The sequence below is a fragment of the Lolium rigidum genome, chromosome 7 (assembly GCF_022539505.1).
Source record: "Lolium rigidum isolate FL_2022 chromosome 7, APGP_CSIRO_Lrig_0.1, whole genome shotgun sequence".
Classification (NCBI taxonomy): Eukaryota; Viridiplantae; Streptophyta; class Magnoliopsida; order Poales; family Poaceae; genus Lolium; species Lolium rigidum.
In genome coordinates, this window is record NC_061514.1 from 8,832,625 (window position 1) to 8,859,173 (window position 26,549).

A 26,549-nucleotide genomic window follows, 5' to 3' on the forward strand; every position below is an offset into this window, starting at 1 on the left:
TTCTGCATCCATGTTCTATTTTTTCTAATTTTTTTATCAACCAAAGAATTGGGCTTAATATCTACATCATTGATTGTTCTTTGTCTTTATATAATTTTACTCCTCAGCTCCCACTATGTTCTGTCTACTGAAGTTGTTTCCGAATCTTTATCGTGTATAGGTTTGTCCTTGGCGTCTCTCATCCACATTATTTAAATAACTGGTGAAAGTTCATTATTTTGTCAAATACAAAAAATAGAGGTTGTTTTTACTGAATAGGCGCGGTAGGTCCTGATTTAGTGTAATCCTCTATTTCAAGGTTCCAATATCAAATATTATGCAGATGGTGTATCTCTGGTTGAACAAAATTAATTTCTGTGTGCTAGCTGATAACAGACGGTTGCCCTTAGCTAAGAGATCTAAAATTTGTGCAGGCATATACGTAAGGATCTTTCTGAAACAAAGCATGTCTTGAAAGTCTCAGATTGGTAGCTTTTTGTCTTCAGAAATTATACAGATGGATCCCCCTTTTGGTGAGAACTAAATTATGTTCTTCTATATTATTTTGGTGCCTACGGTACACACACATTTCATGGTTTTCTTCTCATTCATCAATTACTACGTTCTTGTGCTTTCTTTTGATTTGGTTGCAGAACAATTGCTGAAATAACATAATAAATAAATAAATAAAAGCTTTATGGGTGCTAATACGTCTTTATATATTTAGAATTCAGTAGGTTTAGTTTTATAATACCATAAACGATATTTCATTTGTATACTAAGATTTTTTTCTGGAAGGATTAATATTAGACATTGACAAACTCCACATATTATAGTTGAGAGAAGAAATAATTGGAGTCCTGACCAAAAGGATCTTTTGTGCTACATGCTTTTACATAGTACTTCCCACTGTTGATAGGCCATGAAAGAAATGCAGCCATTCCCAATTACACTTTCTGTTCTCAGTTGTCAACGGGAAAGAGAGGATAGAGAAGTGGGTTTAATATTTAAACACAGGCATAATCAGTGAAGCCATATCATGATTTCAGAGACATAGGATGGACTACAACTCTAAAGGATCCAAGAGCAGCTTAGTATATATATACACACACACCTTTGACCTTCCTGTATTACATAGTCCAGCACGAAGTGACAAGATCAAACGCTCAAAGCATAGAGCAACTTAGTATGCATACAGATTCCCATGATTAGATAGTGGTACAAAGTAACAACAACTTATTGCACTACACCTCAGATACAGTAGTGATATATACTAGCTTATCACGGCACAAGAGCAGGCAGCTAATTATAACTAGATCCATACAAATTACCATATTGGGACAAGGTTTGTTACCCAAGAGATAGGGCAACAAGGTACACACAACTTGATGTATTTACAATCATGCAGCCAGATGCAATGGAGTCACCTAATCAGGGCAGTCCAACCTCTATCCAGAAGGGAGTAGTAGGAAAGAACATAGACTTGACTATCCACACACGTTTCTCCATCAACTGCCATGCGTAACATCCTCTCTGGACTCGGAGACGTAAACTCGATGTTCTAGAACGGCCTTGCCATGAGGAGGAGCTCAAGGCCTGTTGGAGAGGCTTTATAGCCTTGCACCCATATGTACCTCAGTGATGGCATCCGGAGCATAGCGAGGGATAGGGTTTGCTCGCTAAAGCCTGAAGCAGCAGCTCCCAAGTTCAAGCTTCCATAGGTTGTTACACCCTATTGCAAAGTGGACCAACCCGATGTTAGAATCCCGATGTTGCACAGTAGCATATATTGGATATTTCCACTGTTTTGCCTGATGTAGTCAAGGCCAGTGTCTGAAACCCCTTTTCAGGTCTCAGGTAGAGAGCAAATCTCTGGAGCTTGGTGCAGTTCCTTAACAGAGCACGGACACCGTTATCAAGTGGAAGTTTAGTTACCTGCTTTTGCCTGTCAAGTAGGACTAGCCGGAAGTCATAAAGATTTTGGCATAAAATCCTAACAGATTCCGGAGCCCCACTGGTGATATCAGATACATAGGAAGCTATGTACTCCAGGTCACGGCAATCAACATCTACAACTGCCAGCCCTAACTGATAAACTCCTCCTTGCTTTTCTTCTAGACCTGGATTATTGTCCCCTCACTCGATTTGAAGTCTTCTTAGTTTCTTGCATGTGTGCCAACAACCTGTAACCCTCTATCTCCTATTACATTCCTCACCTGATGAAAAAATCTAGATGGAGCTGACTAAAAGGATTTTTCTATATGCTTATGACAGAGTGAATTATACTGTATGTGTATGCATTATTATTTGGTGTGCTTTTGTTTCTAATAGAACTATTTTTTAATGGTCACGAGAAACTCTGTTAGTTATGATGGAAGTATTTTGCTTTCAGTCTCCCTCATTGTTAGATGCTGGAGTGCATTCAAGGGGAAACCAGTGCTGAATACATGGTGTTCGATGTGCCTGAGTGGGCACTTGGCAAGCAAAAGAAACTAATTCCGTTGTAGTACCATCCAACTTCCCCTATTATTGAACCATGACACTACACTAACACACCTATTGTGTGTTTTGTTAATACATTCTGTAAAATTAACCATAAGGACATCAGTTTACCTCATTTTTTTTTCATTTATCACCTTCAAAATTTATCTAGGTGGTGCTTACGGTTTAGCAGATTCTATGGAACTGAACTGTGCATTTATTTGAATTCCTCCTTCAGTATACCTTGGCCTATACGGATTTGATGATAATTTTTACATGTTCCTGAGGATTATGTGATAGGCAGTCAACTTTCCTATGCAAAATGATAGGAATTAATTTACACATTGTATATAATGTCATCGTCGTAATTGATGATAGAAACATCTATTTGTCTTCCACTCATGGCTACGATAAGGGTGCGGCGTGCCGCCGCACCGGCCTTTGCTAGTATCTGTCAATCTTCCATCATCACCTCGATAAATCATTGCAACGTAAGTATCAGGCTCTGGCGCGGCGTGCCGCCGCGCCTTCGTTTGCTAGTATATATAAAAAAGGGTGAGTTTCCTTGAGAGAAAAAAGGTTGTAAAGATAGTTTCATGTGGATGTGGTTAGTTGGATATGCTCTATATAGTTTGTTGAAAGCAATGCGTTATTGTATAATTAATAGTACTTTCCCTGATCGATAATAAGTTTTGTGGTTTTATTTCAAATTAAATCTAAAACTAAGACACTTACTATTATGGATCGGGGAGACTACAACCTTTATTTTTTTTATAATACTTGTGTATTTGACTATTTTCATGATAAATCATGTGCACATGCACCATTCAAGACTGGTATAAATTTGGCGAACATGTGCAATTATGTGGAGAACTCAAGTAAGCCTACTCGCGACGACAAGGAGGGCCTTGGGCGGCTTCGCTGCGATGCTCATCATCACCATGTCTCTAAGTGGTGCAGTCCTCTTCATATAGGTGGAGAAGGAATTGATTGCTTTTTCATAATCTTAGATAGGTTCCTTTTTATTGAAGTCGAGGGTTTGTTTGTATTTTATTTATTCTCCGAGGCCCTCTGTGTAATACCATGCCCCGCCCGTATTGTGCAGCAATGGTGCAGTCATAGTTTGTTGCGACAAACAACTCTGATATTATTGTCTTGTTGGACTCCAAAGACCGCACTCTTTGGACAACCTCGAACAACAGCAACACCGAAGCCGCTGGAGCCGCTGCTATACTGCTCGACACCGGAAACTTGTTGCTGAACTGTGCAGACATGAGTTTTTATTACCCAGCCCACACCGTCCTCTCTAATATGCCGATTTATGCTGCAGTCGAGTTTGTCGAGTACAAGAGGCTAAGATCAAAGATGCCACAGTTTGACATGAGCCGCTTGCCGGGGAAGAGTGGCTTATGTGGGTGGTCGAAGATCGTCAGGTTTGCAGGAACAGATCAACAACAGGAGGAAAATAAAAACTGGGATGTATATCATGTCCATCAGGCATTCTTTGGCATATATATGCTTGTGACCCCAAGTGATAAAAACTAGGGACTGAAAACATGCTTTGGACTTTTCTGTACCTTTTTTTTTGCGAGTAAAAAGAGCTGGTATTAAGTCGGAACAATTATAGAAAGGTCCACACAGAAAACGGAAAATACAACCCAGTCCTTTCTGGAAGTCAACCACGCCTTCGACCACGGCGCCATCGGTGGCGCGCCGCTGCTCCTACAGTCCTACTCCTCATAGCGCCTTGGATCAGGAGTATCCCCCGGGCGCGCAGGAAGTCGCCAATCGCCGCCGGCCCCGCAGGGCCTACACCAGAGGTCGTCGTCGTCGTTGAGCCGAATCGCCCCAGCTCCTTCCACGATTTAAACAGTCGCCAAATCCGCTGTCGATCCCCGAAATCCAGCCAGGGGAAGACGAACTGAGCAGCTCCGCACCAGCTCAACAAAGGCAGTGGATCGACGCCAGAGCTCCAGGGAACGCCGCCGTCGAGGGGAAGGACCACCACCTGCAAAACCACTCCGGCTGCGCCGCCTCCTCCCCGACGCCGCCGGCTGGGCACCCAGAGCCTACCTACGCTATGTACACGACACGAACCGGGGCTTCCCCGTCCTCCCGGCGCCGGAGCGGCCGGCGGAGGACGAGGAACCCACGATTCCGCGCATGTGAGGTGGTACGCCCTAGTTGCTCACAAATCGCCTCCTGGGTACTGTAGACGAGGGAGGTGCGGTCCAAGGTCCGTTTGACTTTTCTGTACCTTAACCTTCTTTGGCCAGGTTTGCGATTCCAGGTCCGCTAGTTGTAGTTCAGATAGCTGTTGCAGTAAATCAGGGACAAATGATAATGACTAGCAGGTTGGCGCTATACTTTACTTTTCAACCAGATTTTTCCCAAGGTGTGTGTATGAGCCGCTGCCAAGTCCAGAGGTCCTGCCACTTTCTTGAAATGCATAGGATAAACATGGATACATTGAATACAATTATCAGGAGGTTCCAAAGCTACAAATGACACAGGACCACATGTCATCTCAGCTGATCATTCAACATTCCTCCTGCTCTCTGTGGATTTGCAGATCAAGAACCGAACCAATAAAATTACATGTCCACCATCATTCGGACATGCACCAAGTCAGGCAAGACTGCACTTGTTTTCTCATCCTAAGAACTTCGAATTTGCATGGGCGACAGCTCGTAAGCCTTTTTTTGCCTTTTTTTATGGATACTGGAAAAAGGACACCACCGGCTAGCGCCCTTCTATCGCCGTAATGCTCGCGCCATTGACTGACTTTTCCAAGACTTCTCTCGCATCCTTGGTTTCGGGATTTATCTGTGCAAAATACATAGGTTGCTTTGGAATCGCGTGTGGCATGGCTTCACTGTCCAGCATGGACACGACCGACGACATGAGCGGCCTAGCACTGGAGCTGTCCTGCACACACAGGAGCCCAACATGGATGCACTTCAACACTTCATCAAGCGAATAGCTCCCCGAAATAGATGCATCCACGAAATACTTTGTTTTTCCATCTGCCCACAAGTTCCATGCCTGCAATATCCCATCAAAGTTCAGAATTTATATTTGCTGTACTATGTTATTACTGTTTGAGTGTCCAGAATCTGAAAGATTTCACATACGGTAAGTGACACTTACACAGGATATGAGGTTTAGGAAGTCCATCACAAGATGATGTGGTGAGCTGATCTTTAATCCACTCACAATCTCCAGTACCAAAATACCAAAGCTGTAGGTGTCGGACTTCACGGAAAAGATGCCCTCCATCGCATATTCAGGTGACATGTACCCGCTGTTTGGATTATTTCACAAGCAAGTGTGTAGTTTGAGTTATTTCAGGCACATAATTAAAATTTCGAGATCAAAAGCTAGTGCAATAGATATTTACTACGTCCCAACAACTCGTTTGGTACTTTCTTGTTGCTCGTTGCCTCCAAAGATCCTTGCCATGCCAAAATCTGATATTTTCGGGGTCATCTCTGCATCTAGCAGGATGTTGCTCGGTTTGAGGTCCCTATGGATTATCGTCGTTCTCGAATCTTGGTGGAGATATAGAAGTCCCCTAGCTACCCCTTTGATTATGTTGAACCTTCTTGGCCAATCAAGAATAGACTTGCTTGCAAAATCTGCCAAGAAGAGGATGTGCACATACATGAGTGCAGGGCATCTAGTAAGCTGTTCAGTCGATCAAGTTTGTTTTGTCAATTCAAGATTGCTTTCTAAAGTATGTGAATAGAACATACCAAAAATAAACTTGTCTAGGCTTTTGTTAGGCAAGTATTCATAAATAAGTAGCTTCTCATCCTCATGAATACAGCATCCAAGAAGTCTAACTAGATTCTTGTGCTGCAACTTGGCTATAAGAACCACTTCATTTCTAAAATGCTCTATGCCTTGCTCAGAACCATGGCTAAGCCTTTTAACAGCAACTTCCTTTCCGGTTTCCAGTGTTCCCTGTGTCATATAATCATAACTGAAACAAGTTAACCAGGAGGAAATTATATAGATTTTCAAGTGTTGTAATTAATTGACAAGGTCAAAGTTTTATACAACCTTATAGACTTTTCCAAAACCTCCTTTTCCAAGTATGTTTGTGTCATGGAAATTGTTTGTTGCAGTGGCGATGTCTTCAAGCCTAATAGATCGGAATTCCAAATTTTGATCCCAAACTTCTTGCGAAGTGCTCAAGTGTCCAAGGACCGATCTTATCAGGGTTTCCTTATTTACTTGTGTCCCTACAAATATATCAGATTATCAGTAGCGTCATCACTCAGCAGTCAGCACTATTAGATGAACATCATAATAGTATAATACAGGCTGACATCCCTTGTTCTACCTTTTGGCTTGCATATGAGCAGAAGATATATGCATGTTAGTATCAGTAGGAATGATATAACCGAGAGTACAATCTTTAATACCACACCGATACTGCTCTTGTGGTTTACTGTAGAACTGTGTCCTGTGAAGAAAACGGATGCTTTATCAAGATTCAAGCAGAGCTTGTGAGAGTATGCATATACCCCCTTCTCAATGAGTTAAATATATCGATGTACTTGCATATAATACCAAACCAGATACTACAAATGCATCTCAAATATAGATACATTTTTTTTCCAAACAAAAATATTTTTTGACACTAAAAATAGTTACATAGGTGTGAGCTGAACAAGTAGCACACTGAGACGATTCTGGAAGAAATGCCAATTGATGAGCTTGTTTAATAATAATGATTATATATCCCTGATAGCAAAGGCTGGTGCTTGTAGTTTCACGTGCAACTAATCCTATCAAGATCCATTGAGAGAGGTGACACGATATAAATTTTAAGGCACAAATGTCACAGCAGGTCAGAAGAACAAAAGAAGACATGAACCGTACGTACCAGGAGAGCCAGCAAGCCGAAGGTACACACTGGCACCAATTGGGCCAGTCTTCTCTAAGTCAACAAGCTCCCTTGTCCAGACTAAGCATCTTGATGGGCCACCCGTCGCGAGGATACTGCTCAAGTTCAAATAAGCATACGCGGTGCAGGAGCAGTTGCGATCACACTCAGCAGTGCACTCCTCAAAACTTCTGTTCCTCACATAAACAAACTTGTCAGGCACCCTCATCCCTGGTAAGGTCAAGAATTGGTCGCCATGGCATCTCAGCGCCTCCTTTCTCACGCATCCTCTGGAGAAGTTGGCACTGAAGCCATCCACCGGCTCAAACCCGTAAAGGCATCTGCATTTCAGGGTGGACATCGTGCTGTCGCAGTAACCAAACGGCCCACATGAGCCGTAATGGCGGCAGCCATCTCCTGGGAGCTGGAACAAAACCAGCCATGACCGATTAATCCAAATCCTAAGCAACAAGTCGCCCGTGTAGTCCAGCTTCATGTGTGATCTCCGGGTGTTGTTGTCCATGTTGTACGTTGTGTAGATAACCTCCCCATCATCGACGACCTCGGACCACATGTATCCGTTCTTGTCTGAGGCTGTCGCGCCGTTCCATAGCCCATTGCGCCAGTACAGGCTTGTCTCACGCCACACAAGGATCTGGAAGCCCGTGCTAGGGTCACCAGTGAGGGAGAATTTCCCTGAGGACGGGTCTTGAGAACCTTTCCAAGCAACAATATGCACTGTGGTGTGGGTCTTGTAGTTCGCCCACAACTTGCAACCGGGGAGGAGGGTGTCGGTCGGTTGGTCAAAACTTTGCCATATCTGTGTGAAGTTCGGCGACTGGACAATAAAGTTCCCTGTGTCGAGCAGCAGCGCCACGGCTCCATCAGATCCGGTGGTGACGTTGTTTGCCGTTGTCCAAAGTATACGGCCTTTGGAATCTGACAAGACAAGGCCAGAGGTGTTGGTCAGAACCAAGTTCCCGGACAAACCGTTGCCGATGGGGTTGTCGCGGTTGGCGACCCACACATATGTCCGCTCCGCGATGTTATGGTACCATATGCCTACATAAAGGTTTGCAGTGGAGTTGTCGAGGGAGAAGAAACCAAGAGCAAAGACGCCGCCGTTCGAGACGAGCTTGTCGCCAGGTAAGAGTGGCTTTGCAGGTGTTAGGCGGTCATCGGATTTGCAGAAACAAATCGATAGCAGGAGGATCAGAAAGGGGAGAGGAGTCATGCTAATCTAGCTTCCCTGCGCATATGCTTGTGAAGAGTGGTATGAAAATGCTTTGGATGTTTTGCTTGGAGCCGAAACACAGCTCCCACTTTTATTGTAACACACAGCATGTCCAGTTGGCCAGACATAATTTCAGGCTGACGACAGGAGACTGCTGCTACTCTCCGCTGGTCCATGTCTGTGTTGACTGCATCAAATAAAGCGAATAACTGAGCTCTCCCGACTCCCAAGTCGTCGGACAACCATGGATGACCGGCGTCGTCATGGGCGTAAATGTGCTATGTTAGTTGGGAACTTGGACCTTGTGTAAGGCGCAGAAACATCCAGAATTTTTTCGGCAAAAGGAATATATACAGATTTCAGCATCATTGCCAACTCGCTGAAAGCGTGGGTTGACATTTGACAAATATTACACAAAAAGACGAAAGGAGTATTACTGTAAGGAACGGGTTACCGTCAGGTGGGGCTCCGATGGGGTAGTGGAGGCAGCAAGGTGGAGCATGGGACGAACGCCGACGGCGAGCTGGGCGGGAATGCCATGCTGGAGGCGGCCGGTGGGGCGGAACTAGCTGAGGATGACCGCGACGGCGCGACGGCGCGCCGGCCGTTTGCTACGGCATCCTAGGACAGGAGGGAAGTGGAAGGAATACGAGGCGCCGGAGAGGCATACAGCGACGGTGGCATGATCAGTGGACCGGCGGCGGAAGCGGGTACTGCGGCGAGTGGGCGGCGGCGGCGGGGATCATCTTCGGTTGGCGAACGGAAATGGCCTCTAGTTTTTTGTGGGCTGGAGGCCTTGCTGCCTATAACAATCGTCCAGGGAAGAGGCCTTGGTACTTGGCAAGGCCCGCAGGCCGCAGTTTAAGTCCAGAGTTAAGCGAAGCTTCCCTAACATACCGTAAACAGTGTTCATTTATGTAGAAAGAAATACGTATTTAAAATTCAAAACAAATGTAGAAAGAAATATTCCCTCACAAAAAAAGTTACCCACTCCGTTCCATAAAGATAAACTTAAATTTACACAAACTAGTAAGTTGGCACGTGCAACGCACGATATTTAATTTATGCAAATTGATAAGAATTTATAAAATATACAATCGCCATTAAATAATACAGCGCAATTTCCCATCTCTCGAGTATCACTATATATCTACATATACCTCCTATCTTCTCCGTTTTTTTTACTAAATGTATTTGATGTGGGTTTAAGACTTTACAAACTAAAGATGCTCGAGATTTGGGTGCTGACTATGTAGGAAAAAAGCATAAGCCTAAAAATACTGGACTATTGAGGAATTATGTTCAACCATAATATATGAAATCAAGAATATTCCTCAAAACAATTGAGAAATTATGTTCAACAAACATAATATATGAAATCAAGAACATTCATCAAAACAATTGAGAAATCATGTTCAACAAACATAATATATCAAATCAAGAATATTCCTTAGGTATCTTACTCCTTCGATTATCATACTACAACCAAAAAATACTGCTTATCCATTTTGTAGCCACTATAATTGAGAAGAGAAGACAACTTGCATACCCATATAGAAATTTCGACCTCATTATGCCACTTCAGAATTTGGATATACCTCCAATCTTCCCACCTTATCTTCAGCACGGACCCTAGTATAACAATAATGGAATTTTTGAGCTGTGCATGTGATAAATCTCATAGAACTAAATCTGATAAAAGAACATATTTGCATTGCTTAAAAAGGTTATATGTAGCGGAAGAAAATTATTTGATTAGCTGAGTAAAGAAAACATCCAAAATGAGAAAATTTAGAGAAGTTATCCATTAAAAACTGGAAGTGTACGAATAATGCCCGAATCTATTCAAGATTTGCTACCTTTAAGCATATCAATTAGCAATAATATGCAGGTACCATTTCAGATATAAAATTCCTCAATAAATATTTACAAGCACATGGTAACCATATTAAAAATCAATCTTCAATCAAAACTTCATGGAACAAAAATTCCAGAGTATAGTGAATTAGTGATGCATTTACCATTTGACTGAACTTACATGGACCATTTGGCCAAGTATGCTTCTTCTCCTAAGAAGATGACAATAACTCCAATACTGCATGATGGCATATGGACAGAGGATACTACATGTTACTCTCCTAAAATTTACTCTCGGTTAAAATTTGTAGTTTTGGCATTTTTAATGGACTTCAGATCATACAGAAATAACATTACCTGTCCAAACTTCAATGCAGATGGTTTTCTCTAATCAAATGTATCCATGTTGCAGACAGAGAGAGTTCTGCTCAGCAGTAGAATCCCTTCTTCCCATCATGTTATTTAGTAGACTCTGGCACATGGTGAAGTACCCAAGGTAGTAAAATAACTTCGCTAAGTAAATGATTTTTTAAAGGAAAATAGTTTTTGACATACATTGACAACATTAGAAAAAATATATATACAAGATCAGCATTGTAAATCTTACTGTCAATAGCTTTATCTTCAATGTTACATGCGATCGAATTGCAAAATTGATATTGTAACTTCTTGCAATGTTTCAGTATATCCACAGACAGTGAGATACATGAACAGGGATATGTATGTCAGAAAGCTAACATGTGTGCATAAGAACACTCTGTACCTCTCCCTGTCGTCTGATAACAAATTATACACCATTAGTTAGATTCATTTACAATTCTTTAGCCTAAACATACCTGTATTAATTGTTGGAACAAAAAAAAAATGGAACTGCTTACAACTCTGCGAAGAAACCATCCAATCTTTGGAAGAGATATACTACTTCTATTTCAGAATATACTGAGCGCCAAAGGCGGGCATGTACTGAGTTACCGTGAGAGGGCATGCCAGCTATCGGCAAGAACGTCGGCATGCGGCATCGCGGGCGCTGTGGAGAGCGGCCATCTCCATCTGCAGGGAACCGGAGCCGGGAACCAACCAGACCTCAAACCTGGTGACTTCCACATCCCAGTAGCTGCTATACATCAATAATCCAATTACACATATTGTTCTCCGTGTCCCAGGTGTAATCGACTTTCTCAAAGCAATTAGAAATTCAGAATCCTAATGAAATCGAATGGTAAAGGAAGAACCATAGCTGTAGTGCGTCTCCCCCAATCAGTGGCTGCAGGCTGGTGGATCCACGTCTGGTCTGGCTGCGCAGCGTGGATGTCAAACATGATCTAGAGTAACTTGCAGCGCGAGTCTCGGTGGCGCACGGAGGGACGGTCGTGGTGACTCCAGATCGGCTCAGGGACGGGCGCGCGGAAGGTCAGGAGCGTGCTCCTGTAGCGGCTGCGGTTCCGGCCTGGCTGGGGCCTTGGCGGCGGCTGTAGTTGCTGCTCGACCCTCTAATGCATGCATTGAGCGGATGCGCGTGAGGTTCCGCATGTGGCATGCGGTTAGGGCACGGAGGTGGTAGATCGCGGCGGCACCGAGAGCCATCTTCTTGTTAGTGAAGAGGCAGAGGTCCATATGGATCCTGGCCATCTCTCTCTGCAGACATAGCATCACAACCATGGCCTCACTATTCCTCCTCAGCGTCCTCACTATCCACGACCCTTATTCTCTCTGCCGAGTTTCCGCTTCACAGATCGCCGATGGTGACTCGGTGAGGAGAAGCAAGGCGTCCGAGTCGGGGTTGCACTCGTGGTCATCGTTGTCCTCCATAACCGCGACGAATGGAAGAAAATGCGAGGTGGGAGGGAGTGATTTCATTTGGCATGGAGCGGATTAGATGGGAATTGGCGTTCATGATGGCGATAAGATAGTTACCCTAGAACGGAAGAAGAGCGTCAATTCCGCGGGGGAGAACCAAGAAATTATGGTCGTTCGATTGCTTCACATGAATGGCCAGGATTCAATTTTCCAACACAACTTCGTGCCTTTATAAGTAGTAGAGATATAAGATATATTTTATGGGATAGAGTGTAATATCCCAGGATTTGGGGTTACAAAAATAGAGGAAAAAGATGTGTGTATTGCATTCATGCATAGAAAATCTGGGGAATTTTCGCGCTTTAAAGTAAAACAGTCACAGTAATTGAAGTTTCACTTGACCTTGATGGAACTGAAGTAGATCATCAAGCCAAGTGCTATAAACCTCAATGTGACTTTGTTAAAACCTTGTTTTGGGAAAAGATGATTTGATCTAAGGGGTTAGATCAAATGGAATTAAAACCAACAAAAGAACATATGAATCAAGGATCAACTACTTGATCTTATTTAAGATCACAACATGGTATTCTTTGCCATAACATATGAACATCCATTTAATTGGAAATCAAGTAACAATAAATGAAGAAACTATTCTTCACTTATCTTTTCCATGTCTTAAACCAGATCCATGATCCTACCATGAATATCATGGTAATCATTTCACCTCACTCTTGGATTCATGACAAGGAGATCAAATCTAGAAATATAGATTACTCTCTATATTCCAAACATAATATGTAACAAACATAGAGAAGTGAGAGTTCTATTATAATTATTATCAGAGAAGTAATAACGACCCTTGCGGCAAACCTGGGATATAAACATCCATATGATCACAACATCATCTTCAAGAGGAACCCTAGAGTATTATTCAAGCCTTCCCAAATGAGAGAGACCATTTATTTTAAACCTAGCTTTACCTATTAATGAACAAAGGACAACCATTGAACTAAAGTATTAGGTTGTAAACCATTTCCCTTGGAGTGGTGAGATAACCTAATACCACATGGAATAATACTATATCCATTAATTGATAAAGTAAGGAGGAGATTAACTCAATATAGCCAAGGGGAGTTTTAGACTTAATACCTATTAAGAAATTGTAAGTACACCATAAACCTTAGAATAACCATTCCTTTAAAAGAGAGCCCAAGCTATGGTGTTACATTCAAGTAGTTGAGGCCACACTAGAATGTGAGGGAGAAAACTATCTATATACCAGATTATTATATCATCATTGATTAAGTAGAATCCTAACGTAATATCTCAGGCATTCTCCGGGGGTATAATTTTAGAGGCCACCATAATAGCCCATCCTAGCGAATAAAATAGAAGTGCTATACCTTAGTTCATCAAGACAATGCTAGATCATGGAAGTGAGAAACCCATTTAATGAGAGATACTTTAGGAAGCCAAACCTTGATCATTATAAATTAAGTAATGATCATAAACCCTAAGAACCTGAAGTGGAGATATTAAGAACTAGTTGATCATGCCTAATCCATGATCATGCTTTGGTGATATGTGGGAATAAGTTAAAACCTAATAGGATAAGTAGATATCATTCACCACATGAAATTATAGGGAGATCAATAGTAAGCAACCCTAGGCTTATATCCTAACTTTAACTTGTGAATCACTTGGTGATCATAAGTATAATTCTACCACATTTACATTCCACTTATCTTTCATTTCAGAACCACCGGAAAACCTATAGAGTAAAACTCTATACTTTATATGGTGAGAAACCATCCATCCATTTGACCAAAGTTAACTATAAAAAGAACTATAACCAATGTAGTTACTTTAATGATAAATTAAGGAGAATAATAGAAGTCCAATGGAATAAGATAGAGCCCATTCTCAAATCCTTAGTAATTAGAGAAGCACATGAAATATTAAGCAAGTAACCACCTTATCATGGTTAGGGGAGATTAAACCCTAGCACATGCAAAATGGTGTCATCCCATATATACAACCTAGAATTTTAACTCAACCTAGTTTGTATATCACTTGGGTGATTACAATTATAACACCAAACCATAATTTAAATTTGAACCAAGTACCATTAGGTGAATATAATTAGAACCCTAGAATTGCTCATTAGCTAAATTCTATGCTTCACTAATTAAACCCAAGAAACATCTAGTACTTAAACTCATAATTAAATCCATGTGTGGTTATCAACCACATGTTCCCATAGATCAAGACCAAACCATGATAAGAGTATTATTCACTTTAGGTATCTCAAGGTGTTAGTGCCAAACCTTAGAAGGAAGTTACAATAGAACTTACAAGGCCTTAAATATTAATAATCCATCTTATCAACCCTAACAAAATACTCTTGGAGCCAAGAGAGGGATAAATTGAATTGTTATCATTAAAAAACTATTTGAAAAGTTAGCCATATTTAAATTACAAGTGAACAACCAATATGGTCAAACACATAATTAAACCCTACTCATATTTCTACCATGAACAAGAAGGTAATTTCTAATAATTTAAACAGAATTGATCTCACAAGAATAAGGAAATTAAAATGAATACATAAATTCATGTCTATTTGATATCTTGAATAAACCACAAGTATGCAATCTAACCAAATATAAAATAATTGTTTCAAATAGAAAAGTAATTGAATCATTATTGCACTGCATATTAACCTCATAAGGAACCTGCAAGGTATAAACAGTATTTAAATTTGAATTTAAAAGCAGAATTCAAAACAGAAAATAAGAAAGAAAATAGAAAACAAAATAAAGGGGAGAAACCTTACCTGCCTGGCCGCAGCAGCCCATCAGCACTGGCCCAAGGAGCAGCCCAGCACCAACCCACCGAGCAACCCAGCAGTAGCCTGCCAAGAAGCCCAACACCACGGCCTGGCCCAGCCCAATCTACCCCTTCGCCAAAAATATCGAGGACGAGCTCGTCCTCATCCCCTTCAACGCGCATGGACGCCAGCAGCACGCCGTGCTCCTCTTCTCCTCTCGCTGTCGATCCCTCCTTGAACGACGACGTGACGAGGCCCTCTCCAACGCAATATAAAAGCTCCAGGACGAAAACGAGCGTCGAATTCTTCCTTCTCTCCTAAAAATTCCCCACACCCGAAAACCTAGCTGCGCCGGTCACCATTACCGCCGGCGATTGGAGCACCCCCGAGCCAAGCTGAGCACACCATCGTGACCGCCGTCCTCGACAAGCTACGCCCACGGGAGGAATCGAGCCGAGGTGCCCTGGAGCGTCTCCGTCGAGCTCGTTTCTCCGACGGCCGGCGACATTAAATCCGGCGAACCAGACCACCGCAGGCCACGCCATCAAGCCCGGCGTACCCCTGGTGAGCCTCTGAAGCTCCTAGCATGCTCGCCTCGTTCGATTACGCACCGTAGCCTCGCCGCACCGCTCGCCTGTGAGCGCCGCCGTCGGGCATCACCGCCGCCGCCGTTCCGGCGACCATTAGGGGGTGGCGCCGCCACCACTAGCCTCGCCTCGGCGAGTACTGTCTAACGCGCCCCTGCTCACGCCCGCGGGAACGCCCTAGCACCGGCGACCATCGCCAGTTCCCGCCGGCCAGTGACCTCCTCGCCACCGTGGTGATTTTGACTCGGTCAAATCCCACGTGGCGGGTGAGGTGGACAGACCCCACCAGTCATTGACTGTGGGTGTGCTCTGTCTGGGTAGGTTTAGTAGAATTAGATTTAAAATTTAAATTGAATAAATACTGAAACTTTGTAAATGTTTATAAAATCCATTTTAACTCAGAAAAATATAAATGAGATATCATAATTCTTATAAAAATAAACTCTATCCAATAAAAATATAATATGAAATTTTTATTTTTAATAAAAATTTAATTATTTAATAATTGTTATTTAAGCATTTCTCTTATTCTTAATTGAATTAAAAATTCAATAATTAGGATAACTTTCTAAATTAAATAAAAAAAACCAATTAGAAATGAAAGAAAATTTTAAAACTAATTTTCTTTATTTGTTATTTCATTAAATCCTTATTACAAGGATTTAAACCCTGATTAATAATTATCTTAATTATTAAATTCCTCTAAAATAATAAAATGCCAAATCCAATATTATTTTTGTTTCAAAGTTGTTAATAACTTCAACTTATTAATAAATTTATTACCTTAATAACTATATGGTGGATTAGAAAACCCTAATTTCTTATTGAATAAAATTACAACCTTACCACTTCATGAGAAAACCCTAAAACCCTAATTCCATTTAGGAACTTTAGCTCCACTAATTCTTGTGAACCTGAATTTACTTCTAACCTAAACCCTAGGTTGGATCATCTGATCATGATATTTTCTTTTAAACATAGAACCATGATAGCAACTAAATAATTGCCTTGACCACATAAAATGTAAGAACCCTATCACTAGTTAATTGCTATGCTATGTTCTCATCTAAATAAAACTTATTGATTTAGTAGGATCAACCAAGTATAAAACCCTAGTTCCTATTCTCTAGACCACCATCCTTAATTATCCATAATTAGCATCACACCATTGTGATGAATCCTTATGGCAACTATGCTAGTGTTGACATCATATCCCATACACACTAAACCCTATTAGTGTTAGATACTCATAAGCCATCCTATTTAGGAATCAACCATTCCTTATTTAGTAGATCCAATAAGAAACTTTAGACAACCTCAACCCTAATTAATATACTTCTTATTATTTAAGAAGTATGTTCTTCAAAAGTTATTCTTTTGAAGTAAATAAAGAATCATCATCAACCCTGCTTATAAGGACCTATAAACCCTAGCTAGCTATCACCAATAAGATGAACCAATCTTGATAGCAACCTTGTATGAATAAGTGCTTAGAATGCCTAGGCTTAACTCAACCTTACAAACCCTAGATGTCAATGAATCCAACATTGTTATGATCCATCTATTACTTACTCCAGAAACTAGATGAAACCATAGTTAACCATATAACCCCACCAACCTAATTATCATACTTGTTCTTTATTAAAGAATATGTTCTTCAAAAGTTATTCTTTTGAAGTACATGATAATTAATCATTAACCATGCCATATAGTGCTAAAACCAACCACTATTCATTACATGTTAGGATTATACCAAATGTTATTGTTGTGTGCTATTAGTGTTATTATTATATATTACATCACATGTTTATGATACAAAGCAACCCAATCCTTACTAAGAACCTTGTTTGTGAATCACTCTAAAAGTGCAACACACCCTGAACCAATATTTACAACTCACTGATCCTAAATCATCAGGGTTAGGTCACGCTTAGAGCGAATGCATCTCATACTTATGCATTACTGCATCCTTGCCAATCTTTCGAACATCGTCCTTACCGGACGATGATGCTATTTCAGAATTTGGAGTTATTGCGCACCGAAGATCTTGACTGCATAATCTTGCAGTCAAGAAAGGCAAGTTCATCGCTTGCTCATGTCATTTGAGTATTTTTACCAAATTACTTGCAAAGTACTATGTTTATCATTATTGCATAAAAAGCAAAACCACTATTTTCATAACTATGAATATGACTATGTGGTGGGCAATGGAACCATGGATTGTGTTGATATGGTGGAGGTTCCATTGCAAGGGTTTATATCCATCTAGGATTAAACAACAAATGTCGTCCAGTGATTCTTGTGCCGTAATACCCGTGTTAACCATAAGATCTGGAATGTGACGGAGTAGCCAATTGTATTTCCACCTCTCGTACATCAACGGACACGCTTTACCGGAGAACACTTGAATCCTAGGGTGCATTTGGTAGCTGGGGAAGCTTAAAGTCCCCACGGCTTTGTCCGTAGAACACTTGTAGCCCGAAGATCATTTGGTGGCTGGGAAGCCTAAAGTCCCCACGGTATTGCGGTCTATGAGGGGTTGCATCTACCGGCGAAGGAGTTTGGTTCGATCCCAAGCGTCGTCGTGGTCGGGGTCCACCCTGAAATACGGGAATAATGGGACCGGCGAGGACCCAGGGTCGGGGATGCAACAAAGGGTGGGTGTGCGAGGTAGCGGAGGAATATGAACGGCTAGGACCTTATACCGGGCCTCACACCAAAGGAAGTGTGGACGGGAAACTCGAGCCCGGTTGGCACCAAGGTTAAGATCTCTTATGGGTAAAGCAACACACCTCTGCAGAGTGTAACGAATTGTGACCAGTCACTCCTTGTTCCGGGATTTGGAACTGCGAACGCTGCCGGAAAGGAACTCCATGAAGTTCTAGTCAACCGGTGAAGGCTGACGGACATAGCTCTTCTGAATAAAAGCAACCTTTTGAACAAATGATTATGAAAACCTGCATTGGTATTGGACTTTCTGGTCTAATACCGTAGCTAGTGCATTAAACACCTCTTTCCTATAATGAACTTGTTGAGTACGCTCGTACTCATCCCACTCTTAAATCCCCTGCTTAGATATGGAGGCATCGAAGGAGGATCTACAGTGCAACTCGAAGACCGAGGAGTCAACAACAACTTCAAGAGACAGGACCATGTCAGGAGAGTCAATTACCACATCCAACAAGAAGAAAGCCTAGTTTAGCCATAGAAGGGAACTAGTCTCCTAAACCTAGCTCCTATTTAGCTAGAATCTATTCTTAGCCTCTTTAGCTAGTCAGATACTCTACAAGTAGAGTTCGTGATAAGACTAGACTACGAGTCGTTCTTCTGGAGTTTATTTGCAGTTTTACCTCATTGTAAAGTAGGAGGCTGTGATGATCTTATGTAACAGAGTCAATGCTATAATTCTATAGACATACCTTGGACCCGCATATGTTTCTATTGTACCACTCTGAGCGATATAATACTAGTGGAACGGTGTTTCATTGGTGTTATATCAGACTTGCATACTACACCATGCAGTGGTATGCCGAGTCACCACATAGAGGGAGTAGTAAGTAATAAGATTAGCCCGTCTTTCTCACGAGAAGAGAAATAGTCCAGGCCGTTTCTGAAGACTCCCCTATTGTGATAACCTCACGGTCGTTGGAGGGACGAGGAGTTCATGGATCTCACCTCTAGCCGTGTATATATGTAAGAAATAGTTCTAGTACCTTAGGGTTTGCATGCCAGTCGCCGCCGCTTCGTCTTCAGCGATGGAAGGGATCAATAAGTGATGGTTACAACTCCGTGTGAAGCAACTCGTTGGGACTTCTAGTGCAGAGTATTGTAGCAAGTATTTTTTTTCTTACAAGGTGATTCGAGGGTTTATATCGAACTCTTGGAGAATTTGCATAGAGATGTCTTTTGATTCTCCTCTTCAAGCAACCTACAAAATAAAATCTTTCCTTCGTGTTCCCAACTCCAACGTGTGGTTGTCAAGCACAAGATTTCGTACTAGTAAACTTGAAATAAACTTGCAAATAAATACAATAAAACAATCTATAACCAGACAAGGAAGGTAAAAACCAATAAGATAAAGATCTTTTTGGGTTTTTTTTCGTGCTTGCTAATAGTAAAAGTATCTTTGTATTTTCGGATTCAATTAGTGCAGAAAATATAAAACGTGATAAAAGTGTTGGAAAGTTGTTTCTTATAATAAAAAGTGAACTCGGATTTATGGGTTCACTTGACTATTCTCTTATATGGTGTAATGGGCATAAAATAATTCACAAGCAATATAATATTGATGAAGCTTCATTATATGTATGATAATCATTCATATACGCATCACGCCCTATTTTAGAGATGATGCAACACATTTCTCTTCTACTTCCCTAGAAAGGAAAAACTCAATGTAATCTAGAATTAAGAATAAACAAAGTATAGTCCTTGGTACTTTAAATAACTACTTGGCGGCAGAACAAGACAACTCTTACCCTAAGGTGGGCATTGGAATCTAGTACACAATAAATGAGTAACTACACATGTAACAAGTATACCTCCGTCAGAAATGTAGCGATACAATTTCCCATATTTCTTTTGATAGAATAATCTTGCAAATTCTAGAAGCATCAATGCAAATTTTCTTTGACAATTATACAATTGTATAATCAAATTCGCATATAACAGGAAGGAAACCTTAACCATCTAACGCCCATGTATCGTTGTGGTGCTCATTGTATTGATAGAATGGACGGTGTTCTCCTTTGTTTTTCTCACCTTTGCATATGAGGACTAGATATATGCCTCGGAGTCCATCTCCAACAAATATCAAATAGAATGGTTGACAGTGTATCTCCTTTGCATATGAGGTTTTATGTGACACCTGGATAAAGAAGGTTGTAAAGCCGGGGGAGTCAAAGTGGTTCAACAACAACTTTGACCCGAAACAAGATGTGTACTGCAAGAAGTTCAAGGAGGTCAACGGTATAGATGCTAACTCGTACAAGGATCCCATCAACATGGAGGTTTCTATGCTTGCGGGATAAGACATGAAGAATGATCGATTATTTATTGGAGATGGTTCCATCGACACTACAGTAGCGCGTTCTTTGACCCAGCTTTGTGCTACCAAAACGAGCAGAAAGCGTGGTATAGAGACCTGCCAAAATCCTTCGGTAGTCATGTTCAACGATATGCATGTGTGTTCTTCACAGGACATTCATAAATTGCTTAAATGTTTTGCATTCTAACTATGATGATGACATTACGACATAGGCTAAGTGGGATGAAGATAGCCGTCATGCAAAGGAGGTCGAGAGAGAACTTGTCGAAGTGAAGGCGAAGATGCAAACCTACGACACGAGGTTTTCTTCTTATGACCGGCTATTCGCGGTAAGTTCTTGCCTACAACATTTAAGACCTAGGCTATCGCCTTCTTTTTTATCTTGTGAACCTTACCTTCTGAAGTTGAATTTGTAGATGATGCGTGCAACTGGTGCACCTGGTATGGCCGACGCACCTCTTCTTCCTCCTCTCCCTCCTCTTTCTGGGCCATTAGTAAGTTGTCTTACATATTTTTTGTTAGTTCATCTTATTTGTTTCGTGCTTACTGTCTCATGCATGCATACTCGCAGGGGATCCCATCGGCTGGTTCCACGACCCATCACATCATGCGGATACAAGCCCTGTGACCCCATCTGGTAGTAAGAGCATGCCTCGGCCGGCCAATCATGACCTTCACAACCTAAGGAGGCAACTCTGCGAGTTTTCATGCTCTTCTCCTTATCATGCTTGTATAAATTATGCCTAGTACTATCTTTAACCATATTGCCCCATAGATACCCAAACTACTCCTTTTCGTGCTTATTACCCTCAACTTGTATTTTTTTTTTTTGCCTTGTGAGAATCATGTGTCAATAATGCTTGTCAAAATAATCTATTTTTTTTAAGGTAAACCTTAGCTTGTGTGATTTCAAACTTGTAGGATATACGTAGTTGATATCGACTTGCATCGAGGACGCACTAGTTGATGTGGACTTGGATGTGTTATGGCGGAGGCATGCTCGTAGTTGATGGCGGAGTCGTGTATCACATCCTTATGTTGAACTTTTCACCCCTTGATGGCGGAGAAATTGTTTGGTCTTTGTGAACTATCATGTGTTGGTGAACTTGTAATTCTTTATTTCTGAACTTCGTGATGTTTGAAACATACGTGGAGTACTCAGCCCTAGCTACAGTACATTGTATACGGCTGTTACCCTGCCCTGGTCACTAGGTTGAGCCCACGATACACCCTCACCATTGGGGGATGGCTGGGCTGAGGAACTGAGGATATTGTGGCGCCTCTCGGTCGAGCTTACTGGATTTCTGAACACGTACGTCTCAGCTGTCTACGTACCAATAAGGCGCGACGTGAAAGCAACGCGAAGTATTTATGAACTACTTTGCTAGCAGCGTAGTAGAGTACTACGGTGACACACATTACGATTATTAAGCTCACATTGCGGTAGCAGAGGTCTATAGAAGCAGGGCGTCGCCTTGGACGTCGTTCAACCAGCTATACTTGTCCATGTAGGGGTTCGCCATGGTCTCCGGCGGGTACTCGTCGACGCACTCCGCCCAGGCGCCCTTGTCCGCCATGCAGCCCGTCACCTCCCACACGCAGCTGTTGCACTTGAAGCCCGACCCGAACGTCAGCATGAGCACCCTGTCTCCTCTCTTGAGCCTCCCCTTGGCCTCCATGTACGACAACACGTACCACAGGCTGCTCGCCGACGTGTTCCCCCACCGGTGCAGGGTCATCCGCGCCGGCTCCACGTCGTAGCCATCCAGACCCAGGCTCCCTTTCACCCCCTCGATGACCGCTGTGCCGCCGGGGTGGATGCAGAAGTGCTCCACGCCGGCCTTGAAGTTGATCTTGGAACCGTGTGTTGTCTTCTTCCCATGGCCGCAGGAGAGAACTAGGTTCTTGCAAAGGTTGCGGACAGCGAACCGTGCGAGCTCGGTCAGGGGCAGGACGTGCGGGGCGAGGCGGCGCAGGTTCAGGGTCAGGGCCCGGGCGGCGGCCTTAGGAAGGTCCTTGCTGAGGCTGATCCCGACGCGGCCGCTGCCGTCGTCGCGCTTCTGCGCGCTGGCGTGCGCCTCGTCGTCGGCGGCGATGTTAGCACGCACGAGGTGGCGGAGCGCCATCTTGGCGCGCCTGCCCAGCGACGGGTCGTTGGTGAGCAGCGCCGCGGAGCCGCCGCAGCGGAAGAGGCAGTTGCCCAGCATCATGGACCGGTCGGTGCCGGTGTACCAGTGTGGGGCGATGGACTCGGTGGAGACGACGAGGGCTATTGCGGACGCCGGCCTCGCCCGCAGCGCGTTGCGCGCGAGGTCCAGCGAGACGAGGCCGGCGCTGCACCCCATGCCGGAGAGGTTGTACGCGGCCACGTCCTCGCGCATGCCGAAACGGCGCACGATCCGGGAGGCGAGCGACGGGCCCGGGGAGAACATGCAGACGTTGACGACGAGCACGTCGACGTCGCCGGGCGCGACGCCGGTCTTGTGGAGGAGCTCGGCGATGGCCGCGTCGAAGAAGGCGTCCATCTCGTCGAGCGCGTCCTGGTGGGTGGGCGCGTCCTCGCGGCGTTCGACGAAGTTGCGCGGGCAGTAGCTGTCCTCGCCGATGCCGGAGCGGACGATGACGCGCAGGAGGAAGCGGTGCTCGGGGAGGCCGAGGCGGTGGTTGCGAAAGACGAGGCTGCCGGCCATCTCCGTGCTCACCTTTCGGTCGTCGGACGGCTTGTGGCAGACGTAGTCCAGGAGGTAGCAGTGCGACCGCCGGCGGTGGGCGACCGCCGCGCGCACCAGGCAAGCCGCCGCGCGCGCAAGGAGGAGCAAGGTGAGCAGAAGAAGCAGATCCATTGTAGTACTCGTGAAATGTTAATTTCGAGCTTTGAGTTCTGTAGAGACTGTTAAATATATAGCCGACCGTGAGACCCAGCTAGGCTGTCAGTCAGTTTGCATGCATTATAAATTGAAAAGTGTAGAAGGAAAAAAGTTGCATGGTACTCGGTCGGGATCAGTTAATCCCAACCTAAACGAAGTGATTTCGTCAGTCCTTCCAAATCCAACTTAGGCAAGATGCGAGGGGGAAAAAAAGGGGCCGGAGAACCAACCTCAGGTTGGGTGGTTAGGAGGGTGGTTGTACCCCCAGCTCACCAGAGTTCAAACACCAGGTTTGACATCTGTGTGTCTCATAAAGGCGGAATATTTTTTCAGTGGGAGGCGACGTTCCCGTCGACAGCGAGGCACCTGTGGTGACTTCGTCAATTTCAAGATCCAATCCGCCGGCTCGGTCTTCCGGAGGTGCTCATAGGGGTAGGATGTACGTGTGTGCGTTCATAGAGGTGAGTGTATGCGCATGTATGTGAGCGCCTGCGTTTGTACTGTGTTTCTCAAAAAAAAAAAAAAAAAGGGGGCCAAGCATAGCAGATTTTGCCCAGCCAAAATACAATTTTAACCAGCTTTCTCCACTTAACCTTTAAAGACATGCACGATGGGGACCCGGGCAGCTGCCCAGGCTAGCCGGGGCCTGGCTCCGCCCATGGCAACGGATCGACCTCCATGTGACGTTGCCGCACTTCATACCACTTCACTTGATACCTCTATATTCAGGCACGGATCCATTAATACCGGCATACACGGAGTAAGCAATATCACACTTAATCGCAAATGCCAATATAATTTTTCAAATGCAAACTTTATCACAAGCTAGATATTGTTGTTAGTGATGTATAGAACCCTTTACTGTATATTCCCAGTGTATGAGGGGTTTCCTGCATATTGTACCACCTGTATATGTATTGTCCTTTGGCCAACAGTGAATACTAGTTGCTCATTCACAATATGGTATCAGAGCTCTTGATTTAGCTTTTTGCACGCTGCAACTCCGTGCTCGATTGAGTTCGTGTCGAGATCGAGTTCTTCTAGCTATTTGTGTCGTTTTGGAGCTCGATCTAGAGCTCCCGCTGCCTCAAGCTGGCCAAGATCCAGCCGTCCCTGCCCTCTCTGCTGCTGGCCGGCCCCATTCCGGCCATCACCGGCCCCGGCGCCGCCCTACACCGGCCGGCTGTGCACGACCCGACACCGTGCAGCCCTCTACAGGCTTGCCTCGGCCACACTCTGCCCCGGGCCGCCCCGGCCGTGTCGCGTCCTCTGCCGGCCACCCCAGCCTTCCCGGCCGGCTGCCGGCCCGCTCCGGACGCCCCTTGGCCGGCCCCGGCCGGTCCAGGCGTTGGTGGCCTCCGGCCAGCCATCTGCTAGCCACGGGAGGGCTCCTCGTAAGCCTCCACGAAAATTTGGCTCTGGCCAGATCCAGATCCAGATCTGAGGGTTGACGAAAAAAAAAGGATGGCATCCTCCCTGTCTGGCTATGTCAGTATCCCTCGCTGTCCCGTGATCTTTGATGGTACCAACTATGGAGAGTTTGTCGCCTTTATGCGCATTCACATGCGTGGTCTTCGGCTGTGGGGTGTTCTTACCGGCGAGGTCTCTTGTCCGCCGCACCCCACTACTCCTGCCTCCTACCCTGCCGTCCGTGCCACCGGCCCTTGTTGCGGATGCTACTCAGGCTGATCGGGATGCTGCCAAGTCTACCGAGACTGCTGCTGATGAGGCATATGAGGAGCAGTTACTTGCCTATTCAGAGGCTCTTGGCTCCTACCGTGATAGTTTGGCCATTTTTACTCAGTGGTGTGATGAGGATGCTAGAGCTGCTGCTATTCTTTCGCAGAGTGTTCAGCCACCGTTTCTTTCTGAGTTTATTGGCCTCGCTATTGTCGCTGAGATGTGGTCTCACATTCGTCAGCGCTATCAGCCTTCTGGGAATTCTCTGTACTTTTCTGTGTTGCGTCAGGAGCATGATCTTCAGCAGGGTGACTCTACTGTTGATGAGTTCTACACCTAGAGTGCGGCGATCTGGCGCCAGCTTGACTCCCTTCGCAGTACTATCTGTGGTACTTGTCAATGTTGCTGGACAGTACGTTCAGATATGGACTTTCATAGGATCCATGAGTTCCTGTCTAGACTTCGTCCAGAGTTTGAGCCCCATCGTGCTCAGTTGTTTGCTCGAGGTCGTGTTCCTATCTCAGAAGTGTTGACTGAGCTTCGTGCTGAGGAGACTCGTCTGCGTGGTGCTGGACTGCTTAGGGCACCCTCTGTTCTTGCTGCTCGAGTTCCCACTGCACCTGCACCGCCGCTTCTACTCACACCACCGCCGGCTGCTTCTGGAGGAGCCCGCCCTTCTCGCGGTGGGGGTCGCCCTCGTCCTCCTCGGTTCTGCACTCACTATCGGAGGCCTGGTCATCTTGAGTCTGACTGCTATCAGAAGCAGCGGGGTGTGCCTCCTCATGCTCCCCCTTCAGCGCCTGTCACCACCGGCTTCACTGAGCAGGATATCGCGAGGCTTCAGCATCACCTTGCCTCCTCTGGCTCTGCTTCGACGTGTACTGCCTCCGCGGCTGGTTCCTCTACACAGTCAGGTACATCTCCGTGGTTCTGGATTCTAGAGCTTCTTTTCTCATGTCTCCTGATTCTTCTTCTCTTTCCTCTCTTCACCCTCTTCCTCTTCCTGTCTGTGTTCTTACTGCCGATGGTACTTCTCTTCCTGTTGCTGGTCGTGGCATTATTTCTACTCCCTTCTTTTCCGTTCCTGATGTTTCTCATGTTACCCGTCTTACTCTTTCCATGAACTTGTTTTCCGCTGCTCAACGTGCTGATTCTGGTTGTAGGGTCATTCTTGATGGTGATTCTTGTTCTATTTAGGACACTCACACTCGGGCACTAGTTGGGGCTGGCCCTCGGTGCCATGACTCCCAGGGACTTTGGGAGCTTGACTGGCTTCATGTGCCTTCTTCTACCACT

At 44.3% G+C, this 26,549-nt stretch overlaps 2 protein-coding genes and 1 pseudogene across 2 annotated transcripts; all 3 read right to left on the reverse strand.

Moving 5' to 3' along the window:
• Positions 1–1,128: 1,128 nt before the first annotated feature.
• On the reverse strand, positions 1,129–3,734 carry LOC124670860 (annotated as a pseudogene).
• A 1,466-nt stretch (positions 3,735–5,200) lies between these two features.
• On the reverse strand, positions 5,201–8,588 carry LOC124675212 (receptor-like serine/threonine-protein kinase SD1-7). Its single transcript, XM_047211281.1, has 7 exons — positions 7,355–8,588; positions 6,809–6,931; positions 6,526–6,707; positions 6,216–6,426; positions 5,861–6,098; positions 5,611–5,764; positions 5,201–5,505 (listed from the first exon to the last, which is right to left on the reverse strand). The coding sequence occupies exons 1-7, from the start codon at positions 8,586–8,588 to the stop codon at positions 5,203–5,205; spliced, it is 2,445 nt and encodes an 814-aa protein (XP_047067237.1). The 3' UTR covers positions 5,201–5,202.
• Positions 8,589–22,160: 13,572 nt separating this feature from the next.
• LOC124670202 (3-ketoacyl-CoA synthase 12-like) lies at positions 22,161–23,549 on the reverse strand. The gene has a single exon (XM_047206715.1). The coding sequence runs from the start codon at positions 23,547–23,549 to the stop codon at positions 22,161–22,163; it is 1,389 nt and encodes a 462-aa protein (XP_047062671.1).
• Positions 23,550–26,549: the final 3,000 nt, after the last annotated feature.

Excerpts from the sequence above, each read along its gene's own strand:
- LOC124675212 (XM_047211281.1), bottom strand. The coding sequence starts at position 8,588 with ATGACTCCTCTCCCCTTTCTGATCCTCCTGCTATCGATTTGTTTCTGC. Across the intron at positions 6,708-6,808 it reads GCTCATATGCAAGCCAAAAG|GGACACAAGTAAATAAGGAA; the intron begins GTAGAACAAGGG and ends ATATATTTGTAG. Across the intron at positions 5,506-5,610 it reads TCCTAAACCTCATATCCTGT|GCATGGAACTTGTGGGCAGA; the intron begins GTAAGTGTCACT and ends GGGATATTGCAG.
- LOC124670202 (XM_047206715.1), bottom strand. The coding sequence starts at position 23,549 with ATGGATCTGCTTCTTCTGCTCACCTTGCTCCTCCTTGCGCGCGCGGCG.